Source organism: Lampetra fluviatilis, chromosome 78, assembly GCF_964198595.1.
Source record: "Lampetra fluviatilis chromosome 78, kcLamFluv1.1, whole genome shotgun sequence".
In the NCBI taxonomy this organism is placed as follows: Eukaryota; Metazoa; Chordata; class Hyperoartia; order Petromyzontiformes; family Petromyzontidae; genus Lampetra; species Lampetra fluviatilis.
This window is the reverse complement of record NC_136352.1, coordinates 773,400-788,148: the sequence shown is the minus strand read 5'-3', so window position 1 is coordinate 788,148 and position 14,749 is coordinate 773,400. Positions and strand designations below refer to the sequence as shown.

Genomic DNA, 14,749 nt, shown 5'->3' with positions numbered 1-14,749 from the left:
GTGCTGCTATTTTGGTTTTGGCAGCCAACATCGGCCGTACCCCCTGTGAGGTTCTTCATTTGTACCTTCCCTTCTAGCCCCGCCCCCCACCCTCCCAGTCCCTGACTGCCACATTTAGATAAGCCCCTCCCCCCTCCCCTTAACCAGTATGTAAGATCTTGTCTTTTGAATTTCTCTTAAATTGAGAAATGCAAAAGACAGCTGTGATGGTCCCACCTGAAGACGTGATTTTTTTATTTTTTATTTTTTGTTTCCTACGTGACAAAAAAAACATAGAGTAGTATCTACCGCCTCTACAGTAGTATCTACTGACTCTAAAGTAGTATCTACCGGCTGTACAGTAGTATCTATCGACTTAACAGTAGTATCTACTGACATGCTATACACACAATACTATACACACCATGCTATACACACAATACCATACACACAATACCAGATACACCATGCTATGCACACTATACCATACACAACATAATATACACACAACACCATACACACCATGCTATGCGCGCACTACCATACACACAATACCATACACACCATGATAACCACATTAACGTACACAAAATACCAGAAACACACTACTATACACATCATGGTATACAGACAATAACATACCATGCTATACACACAATACCATACACACCATGCGAAACGCACCGTGCTATACACACAATACCATACACACAATATAATACACGCCATGCTATACACAATACCATACACACCATGCTATACACATTATACCATACACACAATACCATACACACAATACTGTTATAATGGGTTCGACGACGACTCGGGACTTGACGACCGATGATGTCTTCACTTTGGAGTCCAGTACAACAGCCTCGCTCTGCGTTCACACCACGCTTATATCTGGTTTGGCGTGGCTGGCTAAGCCCCGGCGTGGCTGGCTCTCTTTAGGCCACGCCTCCCTTCCCAGGACACGCCTCACTTCCCCCACCTCTGGGAAGGTCCGGATCCCTCCACCATGTGACCCCCCAGGCACCCCCTTGGGGCCCCCAGCCTTCGTACAGGCCGGCACAGTAGTGACCATTCTATGTCACTACATCACCCCCCCCCTGTATAAACACACAGCCGCCCCCGGCTGTAACACAACTGTGAAAAATCGAAAAGGTGTGCCTCCGAACCAGCAACATCAATAAATGACCGGCGACCGATAAGAAATACAATCACGTAATATATACAGAATCGACGAGGGTAAAAGGGAACCGCACAGAAAACGGGGAATTAACAACAAATATACATGAAAACTGGCTAACCCACTCACGCTCCAGCACAGCCCCCCCCCCCCCCCCCCCGTGAGAATCACGCATGCACTGACATGTGAGTGTGGCCATTGGAACGACGGCGTAGGCAATGAGCAAGGAGTCTGAGAGGCATGTAGAGCAGCCAGTCTTCAACGAGTCCATGTGGCCGGGCCTGGGGAACCAGAAGCGGCCCAAAGGGCACGGCCCCTCCCCCTAGGAGTCAGAACAGGAGGAGCAGGAGTAGCTGACGCATGCTCCACTCCCCCCCCAGTCCATAGCCGGTCGGCATAACCGGCGACTCCAAGGTGCCAGGTAGATACTGCCTCATGTGACGAGAACCAAACCCTCTTGAGGCATCACTCAACGAACACTCGCCTCCGCTCTTCGGACATGACAGTCACCCGTTAGCACCCCCCCGCCTTTCCGACGTGGCGTCACAACTAGTAGCACGCGTCGGCCATATCGGGGGGAAGAATTTCCATGTTAACCCCCCACCGCCTTTCCGACGCGGCGTCACAACCAGTAGCACGCGTCGGCCATATCGGGGGGGAATTTCCATGTTACTACCCCACCGCCTTTCCGACGCGGCGTCACAACCAGTAGCACGCGTCGGCCATATCGGGGGGATTTTAACCCAGTCCCTCTCCAAGACTCGCATCGCAGCATATAGCTGTACCGACCGAGCTGAGACCCAGTCACTCTCCAAGACTCGCATCGCAGCATATAGCTGTACCGACCGAGCTGAGACGACCCAGTCTCTCTCCAAGACTCGCATCGCAGCATATAGCTGTACCGACCGAGCTGAGACGACCCAGTCTCTCTCCAAGACTCGCATCGCAGCATATAGCTGTACCGACCGAGCTGAGACGACCCATCGTTCACTCACTGCACAACATGCACCCTAACAACTGAGGGATACAGTCCCAACGTAACAGGACAACTCCACCTGAACCTTACGAATCTCCAACCCACTGTTTCAACGCACCTCGGAGTGTCTCACTCTCCGGGCCGTCAGGTCAAGCCATCAGACACAGCATGATGGGACCACACTCTCTGAGCCATGTGAGCGCACAGCCCACTAGGCTAGACAAGCCACGGAGTGTCTCGATCTCCGGGCTGTCAGGTCAAGCTGTCAGACACAGCATGACGGGACCACACTCTCTGAGCCATGTGAGCGCACAGCCCACTAGGCTAGACAAACCACGGAGTGTCTCGATCTCCGGGCTGTCAGGTCAAGCCGTCAGACACAGCATGACGGGACCACACTCTCTGAGCCATGTGAGCGCACAGCCCACTAGGCTAGACAAGCCACGGAGTGTCTCGATCTCCGGGCTGTCAGGTCAAGCCGTCAGACACAGCATGACGGGACCACAATGTTCGTGTTAGACACGCAACTCTCACTGGGCCATCCTGGTCAGGATCTGCGCCCCAAGATAGGTGACAGCCAGCAGCACAATTCCAAATCCCTGGCAGCACGTCACCATCGCAATTTAACACCATCACAACACATACAATTTGAATTATGATCCCCCACAGAACTGATCCAATGCCGAACAGGTACGCACAATTTGTGACGATCCCGAATATTCAATGGTCACAACAATACACCTCACGTCCCGTATCCGTACACATCATCTCCGAGACTCGCATTGCAGCATGCAGCTGTACCAACCGAGTGGAGAGAGCAACGCAATTTGACAGCAATTAACGGAAACGCACCCCCGATCCATGTAGAACACAAGGGGCATTCCCGCACAAAAGACATCATCTGTGCAACAACGGACAGGGGCCAACCAGTGAGGTTGAAACACACCGAACCTGTCATTTCAAAAACCCCTTCAACATTAACCATGGGACTCAGGGCATTCGAATTTTGAGAGCAAAAAAACTATACACAAACCCCAAGAATCGCCAAATTGATTAATACAGTATATGCAGTATATGAAATTCGTACAGTCAATAATTTGGCGCAATGCTCCATCCAGTCCCCACATGGCAACACACACAATCAATACTCCAGACAATCCGTACATAGTAAATAATCACAAACAAGTACCCAACAGTCCCTACACTGTTAACAATTTCAAGTAAAGCTCCATACGGTCTGTACATTGGCAACAATGACGATCAAAGTTTCTGACAGTTACAAGTGACAATCACGAGCGAACCTCCATACAGTATACACAATAACAATGGCGATTTCGCAACACAACGATGTAACAACACGAGTCATTAACACGGCAACATACAGGATATCAACGGAACTCGGGACACCAACAACGAATTAATCATTAACTACACCCAGAAGATACCGATCTCGACGCCGTAATTAACAACAACACTGTTACAAGCAGAAACCCGCATGGTCGCGGCGTCATTTTGTCACGCACACAACCGGACGAACACGCTCCGCAAACCAGCGAGTAAAAAAAAACCCGCGATCACAACCCGGCACACGCAAGATCGGTGAAGTTATTATTATTTTTCTCGTGTCATGTCACGACTCGCCTGGCAAACTGTGAATATCGGAGGGCGGCAAGGTGGAGCACTGGGACGGCCCGAAGAATCTTGCATGGTGAATATGGCCTGCTCTTGCGAACCCCCATCCACCTCTCGCGCTCGAGCAGAAGGCTGGAACTCCCCCTCTGCAGGCGTTGATGTCGGCGGGAGCGGCATTTCGGCAGCAGGAGCGGCGTTTTGGCGGGAACCGCGCCCCAACCAGTCCTCGAGTTGGCGGGAACCGCGCCCCGACCAGCCCTCGAGTTGGCGGGAGCGGCGTTTTGGCGGGAACCGTGCCCCGACCAGCCCTCGAGTTGGCGGGAACCGCACCCCGACCAGCCCTCGAGTTGGCGGGAGCAGCGTTTTGGCGGGAACCGCGCCACGATCAGCCACCGAGTTGGCGGCCCCACCGCGTGGCCCGCATGCCTGGGCCTCCCCCCGCCAGCCCCCGCAGAGACGACGGTGTCCTCTCCCCGCGGCTCCATCGCTCCGTTCCCGATGGCGGCGAAGCAGCGGTGCGATGCCAGTCCCGCCGCTCCGCGTGCAGCGCCATCTTTCTCTCTCTGTCACCGGGGCTGCCATCCCCGGGGCTGTCCGAAGGATGGTCGTCACACCATCCCCGTCGTACGAAGGCGTCCAGATGAGTTTTGTCTTTGTTTTTCGTGTGCCCATTTTACTTCCCTAGGATAACACCTAGCAATATTTATATTTCCACAACTTCTGACACCAAATGTAGTAGATTCGAATTAGGTGCACACACACACAGCTTGGAGGCAACACTATTTATTAAACGGTAAGTAACATAACGCTGTACATGAGGTGGTGACCACCTTCCTCAACTCACTAACACTCTGGAACGCGACACAGACTGGACCAGGCAGGCAACGGCCTGCCTGGCCCAGGACGACGACTCGGGACTTGACGACCGATGATGTCTTCACTTCGGAGTACAGTACAACAGCCTCGCTCTGCGTTCACACCACGCTTATATCTGGTTTGGCGTGGCTGGCTCCGCCCCGGCGTGGCTGGCTCTCTTCAGGCCACGCCTCCCTTCCCAGGACACGCCTCACTTCCCCCACCTCTGGGAAGGTCCGGATCCCTCCACTACGTGACCCCCCAGGCACCCCCTTGGGGCCCCCAGCCTTCGTACAGGCCGACACAGTAGTGACCATGCTATGTCACTACACTGTTAAGACCCGACTAGGCACGCCGTGGTATACACACAATAACATACGCATCGTACTATGCACACAATACCATACACAACATGATATACACAACACCATATACACCATGGTATACACAATACCATACACACCATGCTATACACACCATACCATACACAGTGTTGTGTGTTTGGTATTGTTTGTGTACCATGCTATGTTTGGTATTGTGTGTATACCATGGTGTTTATAGTCGGGTGTTTACAGTATTGTGTGTATGGTATTCTGTGTATGCTATTGTGTGCATAGCATGGTGTGTATGCTATTGTGTCTATGGTATTGTGTTTATAGCATGGTTTGTATGGTATTGTGTGCGTGGTATTGTGTGTATAGCATGGTGTTTAAGGTATTGTGCGGTTTTAGGAAAGGGCGGTCCTGCACAGATGCCATATTTTCTGTCCGTCTACTACAGCAGAGGTGTAGGGAATTCTAACAAGACCTACATTTCTGCTTTTTTGACCTGGTCAAGCCCTATGATACCATCAGTAGGCTTGGGCTCTGGGTTGTTGTGCGTGCTTTTGGAGTCCCTCACCCTCTGCTCATGATCATTAAGGACCTTCATGATGGTGAGCGGGCCTGGGTAAAACTACGTGGCCAAGAGTCGGAGCCATTCGCTATACACCTTGGGGTGCGACGGGGATGTCCTCTGGCTCCCACATTATTTTATATTTATTTTAACCACATAGTTCGTGAAGCCTTCAATAGCTGTACCGGAGCAATTTCCATCTGGTACAGATACAATGAGAAGCTGATCGATGCCCGGGTGCGGTCAAGGCATGGCTCCCTATTGCTCAACCATGATATATATGCCAATGATCTAGTAATTGCTGCTCACTCACAGGAGGAGTTGGAGGTGCTGCTGCTGAACCTGGAGCTTGCCACAAAGAGGTGGGACCTTGCCATCAGCCCCACCAAAACTAAGCACCTGCCTGGGTAATTTGTACCATCGGACACTCCACCCCCACAACTCCAAATTGGTGATAGGGTGGTTGAGGAGAGAGTGGAGAGTTTCCCATACCTGAGCAGTGTGCTCATGACCGGGTTCCGGTTTAACAGCAGAGGTCTCACTCAGAATCAGTCGAGCGGCATTGTCTTTTAATCGGTTGCGTAACGCTGTGTGGAAGTTACCTGGTCTGTTGCTCCACACGAAGCTTCATGTTTTCTCGGCCACGGTCATTCCTTCCCTTCTCTATGCTTGCGAAACGTTGACCCCCCCTAATGGAACATCTTGGCCGGTTAGAAACATTTAGGCTGGCCTGCCTACGATCCATCCTGGGTCTAACCAGGCTGGATTGTGTGAGGAGCTCACAAATCCTTGAAAGATGTGGACAAATTCCCATCGGTGAGCTCCTCCGGCAGGCAAGGCTGCGTTGGCTGGGCCATGTAGCCTGCATGCCCAGCCACCGCATGCCTAAACAGCTTTTGTTCAGCCGGATCGTGGGGGCTAAATGGGCAAGGCACGGGCTAGAGATGAGATGAAGTGATGTGGTACAGGAGGATGTGGAGCTGAGTGGACTTGCCGATGACTGGTACCAGTAGTGTCAAGATTGGCCTCTGTGGAGGAGGCTCATGAAGGACGCTACTGGGCAGTTGGAGGCAGTCGCCCTCCAACAACAACGGAGGGCGGAGAAGCGACGCTCACAACGCCAGGTGGCTAAAGCACAGCAAGTTGGCACAGTAGGGGACACAGGTGGTGCATCAACCAGTCGTCTCAGTTAGTCGACCTGTGGCATCTGGGTCTGCCCCGTCACCTGCCAGCGGGCGTTCGACACTTCACGTGGCCTCAAGGTGCACATCGCCTGGCACAAGCGTCGTGGTGACGTCACCGCCACTTAGCCTGCCATTTCTGTACCAAATGGAAATTCCTCCGGTACATCTATTAAAGGCTTCACGAACTACGTGGTCAAAATAGATGTTAAATAATGTGGGAGCCAGAGGACGTCCCTGTCGCACCCCAAGGATTACATGGAATGGCTCTGACTCCCGGCCACGTAGTTTTACCCGGGCCCGCTCACCATCATGAAGGCCCTTAATGAGCGTGAGCAGAGGGTCAGGGACTCCGAAAACACGAAGAACAACCCAGAGCCCAGGCCTACTGATGGTCTCATAGGCCTTGACTAGGTCAATAGAACAGAGATGTAGGTCTTGTTGGAATTACCTATATCTCTGCTGTAGCAGACCGACAGAAAATATGGCATCTGTGCAGGACCGCCCTTTCCTGAAACGCACACATTGACTCTCACACACACACATGGACCTACACACACACGAATAAATGGACTTACTCACTCACATGGAGCCATGCACACGCATCAACTAACACACACACACATATTGACTGACACAAACACACATCGACGCAGACACGCACATCAAATCACACGCACACATCGACTTGGACACACATAAATATAAAAAAATGTACTAACTTAATCTTAAAATCTTAGTTGTCTACACACACACATCACGCACACACATTGACTAACACACATTGACTAACTCACACATCGACTCACACGCACTAATGGACTCACACATGGACTTACACGCACAGCGACTTACACACACATATCGACTTACAAAGACACAGCTACTCACACATACACACACATACATCGACTCACACAGATTTACACTTACACACACACACACATCGACTCACACATCGACTCACACATGCAGCTACACACACACAACGAAATGGACTTACACACTCACATGTAGCCACACGCACACATTGACTGACACACACACACATAGACTCACACACTTCGACGCAGACAGGCATATCGACTCACACGCACACATGGACTTAGACACATTATTTTTAAAAAATTTAGTAACCGAATAGTTACATATTAGTTGTGTACACACACACGCCACGCACACACATTGACTAACACACAGACACACATCGACTGACACACAGACATATCAACTCACGCACAGACACATCGACTCGCACACACATCGACTGATAAACACCTTGGCAGGCTGGGGGCTGGGCCGCTACCCCCGCCCTCCCACCATCCCCACGCCTGCGCTACAATAATACTATCTAAGCGCTATAATATTAATATCTACGGACTCTATAGTAGTAACTGCACGCATTGGGGTGGGGGAGGGGGGAGAAAAGGACATCACACTGAAAAATTTACCTTAAGTGTTATGTGTGTTTTGATTGAATTTTTTACGCGTAAAATAAAATGTCCCTCTCACCCCCACCAAACGCGTGTCACTGGGTAGGGGCCGTCATCCCCAACGAAGGCGTGTGAGTTGGTATGGTCGATCGCGTGCTATTGAATAAATATATAAACGAAAACTGCACAAAATCGCTTATTAAAGTACTTTAAATTTGATGGATGGGAAAAAGGATAGCGCTTGCTCACGTCGGGACTTACGGCATGGTACCTGCCTATTTTCTTTTTCACATAAACCAAAATGCCTCGCAAGCGTGCGCACACACAGACAAAATATTACATAAGTAAGATGTTAATGATCCATGTGCAATGTATGTGTATCTATGTGGGGAGCGGTGGCAGTTATTTCATTGCATTATGAACTCATGAATTAGAGTTTGATTATCACTGACAGCAAACACGATTGATAAGTAAAAGCTGACCTTATTGTGGGCCTCTGCTATGTTGATTGATCCTCAATTAATTACATGGTGAAGTGAGGAAGCATTAATACTGAGCAGATGAAGGTGGCCAGGAATGGTTCCAGACACACCACCACATTTTTACCATGTCAGCGTGTGACAGTGTTAAGTTTGTAACTGCTATAAAATATAACTTTTGAAAACGGAGGATAAATCATAACAATAGTTAATTTAGTTTTCCTCTGGAACGTTTTTCTTAGAATACATAGTAAATTGACACAGCATATATGCAATTGATGTTAGATCTGTTAATCCAAGCTTTCAAGCAAATCTGAGCCTGGCTTCACACCTCTAAGTTGCGATTGACATTAATCTGCATAATACAAGTAGTATTATATTTGCTATATTACCTGAATTTTGCTTTTATAAATATTCATTGTGTAGCCAGACAGCCGAAATTGTGTGTTTGGAGTTTGGGTTAACATTCATTTTGAAGATACAAGGGCTTCCAGGCATATTTATGACCATTTGACCTCTCATTGTGTGCCTTAACAGCCCGTGTGATGAATTGGGGTATCTCTTTCACTATCATGAATATATGAATAAGTATAGATGTGTAAGTCATTTGTGACTGTGTATATATGCATTCTTCTGTGCCTTGATACTGACGTAAATGTTGTGGATATTTTTTTTCTGTCTGTAGCTGACGCTTGCTCTGCAGAATTGGTCTGATGGAGCAAAGGCACTCAGCTCAGCTCGGTACAAAAAGGCAACAATGCGACCAGTGTGCATACAGCACGGATCGTACTGGAAATTTGATGCATCACCAGAGAACTCACACAGGAGAGAAACCCTTCAAGTGCACTGTGTGTGACAAGGCATTTGCACATTCATCGGTACTTAAAAATCACCAGAGAACACACACAGGAGAGAAACCCTTCAAGTGCACTGTGTGTGAGAAGTCATTTGCGCAGTCAACATATCTTCAAACACACCAGAGAACACACACGGGAGAGAAACCCTTCAAGTGCAGTGTGTGTGCGAAGGCGTTTTCACAGTCATCTCCTCTTGTATTACACCAGAGAACACACACGGGAGAGAAACCCTTCAGGTGCACTCTCTGTGAGAAGGCGTTTGCACGGTCAACATATCTTCAAATACACAAGAGAACACACACGGGAGAGAAACCCTTCAGGTGCATTCTGTGCGGGAAGGCGTTTGCACAGGCACCACATCTTCAAAGACACCAGATAACACACAGGCATCAGAAGATCCCCAAGGAGCAGAGTCTCAAATCGGCTTGTGAAAGTCAAAGTGCTGCAATGAGCCCATCCCTCATAAAACAAGAACCACATGAAAATCCCAGCTTGGACAATTTGAAAGTTATCAAGGTGAAATATGAAGAGGTGAAGGTGAAATATGAAGAGGCGAAGGTGAAATGTGAAAAAGTGAAAGTGAAGAGTGAAGAAGTGGAGGTAAACTGTGAAAATGAAGATTCAACAAAAAAATCGGACCTTCACATCGATGGAGGCAACGTAAAGCAGGAGGAGAATTCTGACTGTGAGGCAGAGCGAGGCAACTCCCTGCAGTTTGTGGAAGTGGAGTTGTGGGTGGACTTCGACAATTCAAAGTCAAGTGGAGACCCGGGAGATGTGTAAGCTTGAGACACTGAAGCTCCAATAGATTGACCTTTGTCACAGGCCTTTAATGAAAGAATGTGAAGTTGAACACTCAATTCCTAGGTTCAACCTGCAGAGTAAGAATGGCAAGTATTTGTGGACCTGTGGGTTGGGTAGATCTCTAACCAGGAGCCAGAGCCAATAAGCTCCCAAGCATTCACTACCCTCCCCTCCCCACTCAGCCCCTCCCTCCCCACCCAGCCCCTCCCTGCACGACGGACGCAATAATCCCCTGTGGGCTGGTGTAACCAGGAGGTTCCTACCAGCATAATTGCATATATATGGTGCTTGCTTAATTGCCTCAGCAACTCGGAGTTTTGTATCATATCTCATCAAAAACATTCGATGAGCACCCCAAAGTGGGAGCTGCCCCTGTGTGGCATAAGGTGGCCCTGCATCAGCCTGCATGTGGGCATGAGTCTGTCAGTAGGGGGCAATAACTGATGTGTAATCTCAGTTGTGTAATGTGTGGGTAATGTTTCGAATTTGACAAACTTTAACCACGACGTCAGCATGCAATGGCCTCGTTTTCAATGACAATAGTACGTTTTACTTTCACTGTTAAGCAGACGGTGTATAGTTGTAATGAATGTTCCTGGACTAACCGGGATGCCTGTCGGACTTGAACCTTGAACCTCTGCAACAAAAATAGAATGCACTACCACTTAGATTCCATCAAACTGAGTGCTTCAGTGTAGGCCTCGTCCAGACAGAGATCAACTTCTTGTACATCTTATATATAAAAGTCTCCATGCGCTCGCGCTTGCGGGGGATTTGGCTCTCGGACGGTGGGGTTTAAGACCGAAATAATTTGCCAGCCGGCACGCCCTAAGCCCCGTGGTGGGAATAGGCTATTCCGTTTTCCCATCCGTAAACTTTAAAGTAGTTTAATGAACACATTTGTGCCGTTTCTATTATTCATTATTTACTTATTGCGTGATGTCGACCGTACCAAGTTTCGCCAATTGCGTGGGGGGGACGGACCCTACCAAGTGCTGCGCGTTCACTCGAGCTCACGGGGACATTTTATTTTACGCGTTTTACAGCCAACACATACACACAACGCTGCGGACATTTCTTCACAGTGTCATGTCCTCTTCGCCCCCCCCCCCCCCCAACAAGATGCGTCCAGTTTCTACTACAGACTCCGTAGATAATAATATTTTACTGCTTACATAGCATTATTCTTGCAAGGGCAGGGGATACTGGGGAGGGGGGGGGGGTAGCGGCCCAGCCCCTAGCCTGCCAACGTGCCAACTCCGCCGCCTCGCCAATGTAGGCCAGGACGGGAGGCTACGCATGGCACAAGGCCTCAACACGCCTATGCTAAGAGAAAATTTCCTTGCTTCTTACGCTAACAACTCAAGCCCATTGTTTACTATTGTTAAACACATTAGTTGACAAACATTACAATAATAATGTTTGTGTGCAGATAACAACTCAGGTTCATTGTTTACCATTATGAAACAAGTTGACATGTTACAATAATTATGTTTGTGTACGCAAAACTCTTTTTGGATTTTTGGGTTGCTCAATTTCCCCTTTTTTTGCTGCGCTTTTATAACGCTGCCACAGTCTACTGCCAGTCTGTGATTTCTGCTTATTTCTTCAATGCATTTCTATTGTTTCCATCGCTCGCGTCACGCTATTTACTCATACGTAGTACTGCGATACTGATAGCTGTGCCATCATCGGGGATTGCTGTGCCCGTCGATGTGTGTGTGTGTGAGTCCATGTGTGTGTGTTCGTGTAGAGCCATGTGTGTCTTTAACTCCATGTGGGTGTCTTTTTCGAACGGACAATGTCAAAGTGTTTATGTGTGTGTGTTAGGCAATGTGTGTGTGTGTCAGTCGATCTGTGTGCGTGTACGTCGATGTGTATGTCAGTCCATATGTGTGTGTGTTAGTCCACATGTGTGTGTAAGTCTATACATGTGTGTCACTCGATGTGTGTGTGTAAGTCAATGCGTCTGTGTGTGAGTCCATATGTGTGTTAATCCATGTCTGTGTATCTAAAGTACATATCTGTGTTTCACAGTCCATATGTGTATGTGTGTGTAGGGCTATGTGTGTGTCAGTCTATGTATGTCTAAGTTCATGTGTGTGTGTCTTAGTCCATATGTGTGTGTGTAAGTACATATGTGTGTTTACGTCAATGTGTGTTTTAGTCCACGTATTGCTGTGTGCGAGTCGGTGTGTGTGTGTGAGTCGCTGTATGTGTGTACGTCCATATATGCGTGTGCAACTCAATGTGTGTATATCTCAAGTGGATGTCTGTGTGCCAGTCCACATGTCTATGTGTGTGTACGGCAATGTGTGTCACTCTATGTATGTGTGTCGCTGTATGTGTACGTCGATATGTTTGTGTAACTCCATGTGTGCGTATCTCAAGTGCATGTCTGTGTGTGTGAGTCCATATGTGTGTGTGTCTGTAAGTCGATGTGTTTGTGTGTGTCAGTCCATATGTGTGTGTGTGTCTCAGTCCATCTGTGTGTGTGTTAGTCGCTGTGTGAGCATGGCTCTATGTTAGTCAGTGTAACTCCATTTCTTTGCGTGTCTGTAGGTCCATGTGTGCATCTTAGTCCATGCGTGTGCTTTATTGACCTGGTCAAGGCCTATGATACCATCAGTAGGCCTGGCCTCTGGGTTGCTCTTTGTGCTTTCCGAGTCCCGAACCCACTCATGACCATCCTTAAGGACCTTCATGATGGTCAGCGGCCCCGCGTCTTAACTACGTGGCCGTGAGTCAGAGCCATTCCCTTTACACCTTGGGGTGCAACAGGGATGTCCTCTGGCTCCCACATTGGACCACGTAGTTCCTCGAGCCTTCAATGCCTGTACCGGAAGAATTCCCATCTGCTACAGATACAATGGGAGGCTGATCGATGCCCGGGTGCGGCCAAGGGATGGCTCCCTATTGCTCAACCACGTTATGTATGCCGATGATCTGCTAATGGCTGCTTACTCGGAGGAAGAGTTCGAGGTGCTGCTGCTGAACCTGGAGCTTGCCACCAACAGGTGGGGCCTTACCATCAGCCCAATCAAAGCTAAGCACCTTCCTCGCTATTTTGTACCATTGAACACTCCACCCCCACAACTCCCAAAATTGGTGATGGCGTGGTTGTGGAGACAGTGGAGAGTTTCCCTGGGCAGTGTGCTAATGACCGGCTCCGGTTTAACAGCAGAGGTCTCACTCCGAATCAGTCGAGCTGCAGTATCTTTTCATTGGCTGCGTAACGCTGTGTGGAAGCTACCTCGTCTATCACTCCGTACTAAGCTTCAGGTCTTATCGGCCACGGTCATTCCCTCCCTTCTCTACGCTTGCGAAACTTGTACCCCCCTAATGGAACATCTTCGCCGGTTAGAAACATTTAGGCTGGCCTGCCTACAATCCATCCTGGGTTTAACCAGGCTGCATTGTGTGAGGAGCTCACAAATCCTTGAAAGATGTGGACAAAGTCCCATCGGTGACCTCCGGCAGGCAAGGCTGCGTTGCCCGAGTCATGTAGCCCGCATAGCCAGCCACCACATGCCTAAACAGCTTTTGTTCCGCCGCATCGAGGGGGCTAAACGGGCACGGCACGGGCTGGAGAAGACATGGAGTGATGTGCTACAGGAGGACTTGGAGCTGAGTCCACTTGCGGATGATTGGTACCAGCTGTGTCAAGATCGGCCTCTGTGGAGGAGGCTCCTGAAGGACGCTACTGGCCAGTAGCGTCCTGAAGGGCGGAGGAGCGACGCTCACAACAATGAGCGGAGTGCCGGGTGGCTAAAGCACAGAAAGTTGCCACAGTAGGGGCCACAGGTGGTGCATCAGCCAGTCGTCTCAGTCAGTCGACCTGTGCCATCTGGGTTTGCCCCGTGACCTCTTGCCAGCGGCCGTTCGACACTTCACGTGCCCTCAAGGTGCACATAGCCTGGCAGAAGCGTTGTTGTGATGTCACCGCCACTTAGTGGCGAATGGTGTTGTTCAGTCTATGTCTGTATGTGAGTCCATTTGTGCATGTAACTCTATGTGTGTGTATCAATGGATTTGCGTGTGTAACTACATGTGTCTGCCTTTTTCGCCCGGGCAACGCCGTGTACTAACCGCTAGTAATAAAATAATTCTCACGACGTTTCGGCCACAACACAAGCAGCCGTTCTCAGGTGGAGAACACGTCTGTCGAGGAGACAGTCTGAATGACACGCCCCAGGCTTGGAGCGACTATTTAAGCTGGGATGGAGGGGCGAAGAGCACTTTGACAAAATAATTTGCATATCAAGTGAAATTTAGCATATTTATGGGAAATGCAGATATGCGATTAGTACTACTTGTGAAATGCGTAGGAGATTTGGCGAGGGGTTTAAAGTCATTATGCCCGTGCATTATGCAGGATTAGCAGCATCAAAGGGAGGGGATAGGGGTAACATTAATAAAGGGAAGGAATGTTAATAGCATGTAGCTGCAGTAAATAAACCACCACGTAAA

The 14,749-nt window shown here is 49.2% G+C and overlaps 1 protein-coding gene across 4 annotated transcripts in view; it reads left to right on the top strand.

Moving 5' to 3' along the window:
* Positions 1-14,437, top strand: part of LOC144953565 (uncharacterized) — a 60,063-nt gene extending 45,626 nt beyond the window's left edge. For 3 of the 4 annotated variants that reach the window (XM_078884146.1, XM_078884147.1, XM_078884145.1), the window contains exon 4: positions 9,304-14,437. In XM_078884146.1, the coding sequence (XP_078740272.1) occupies positions 9,332-10,258 (927 nt within the window). In that variant the 5' untranslated portion in view covers positions 9,304-9,331 and the 3' untranslated portion in view covers positions 10,259-14,437. Of the gene's footprint in view, positions 1-5,766; positions 5,933-9,303 lie in introns of those variants that run through there. The other variant, XM_078884148.1, reaches the window with a different exon arrangement.
* The last annotated feature ends 312 nt before the right edge of the window (positions 14,438-14,749 follow it).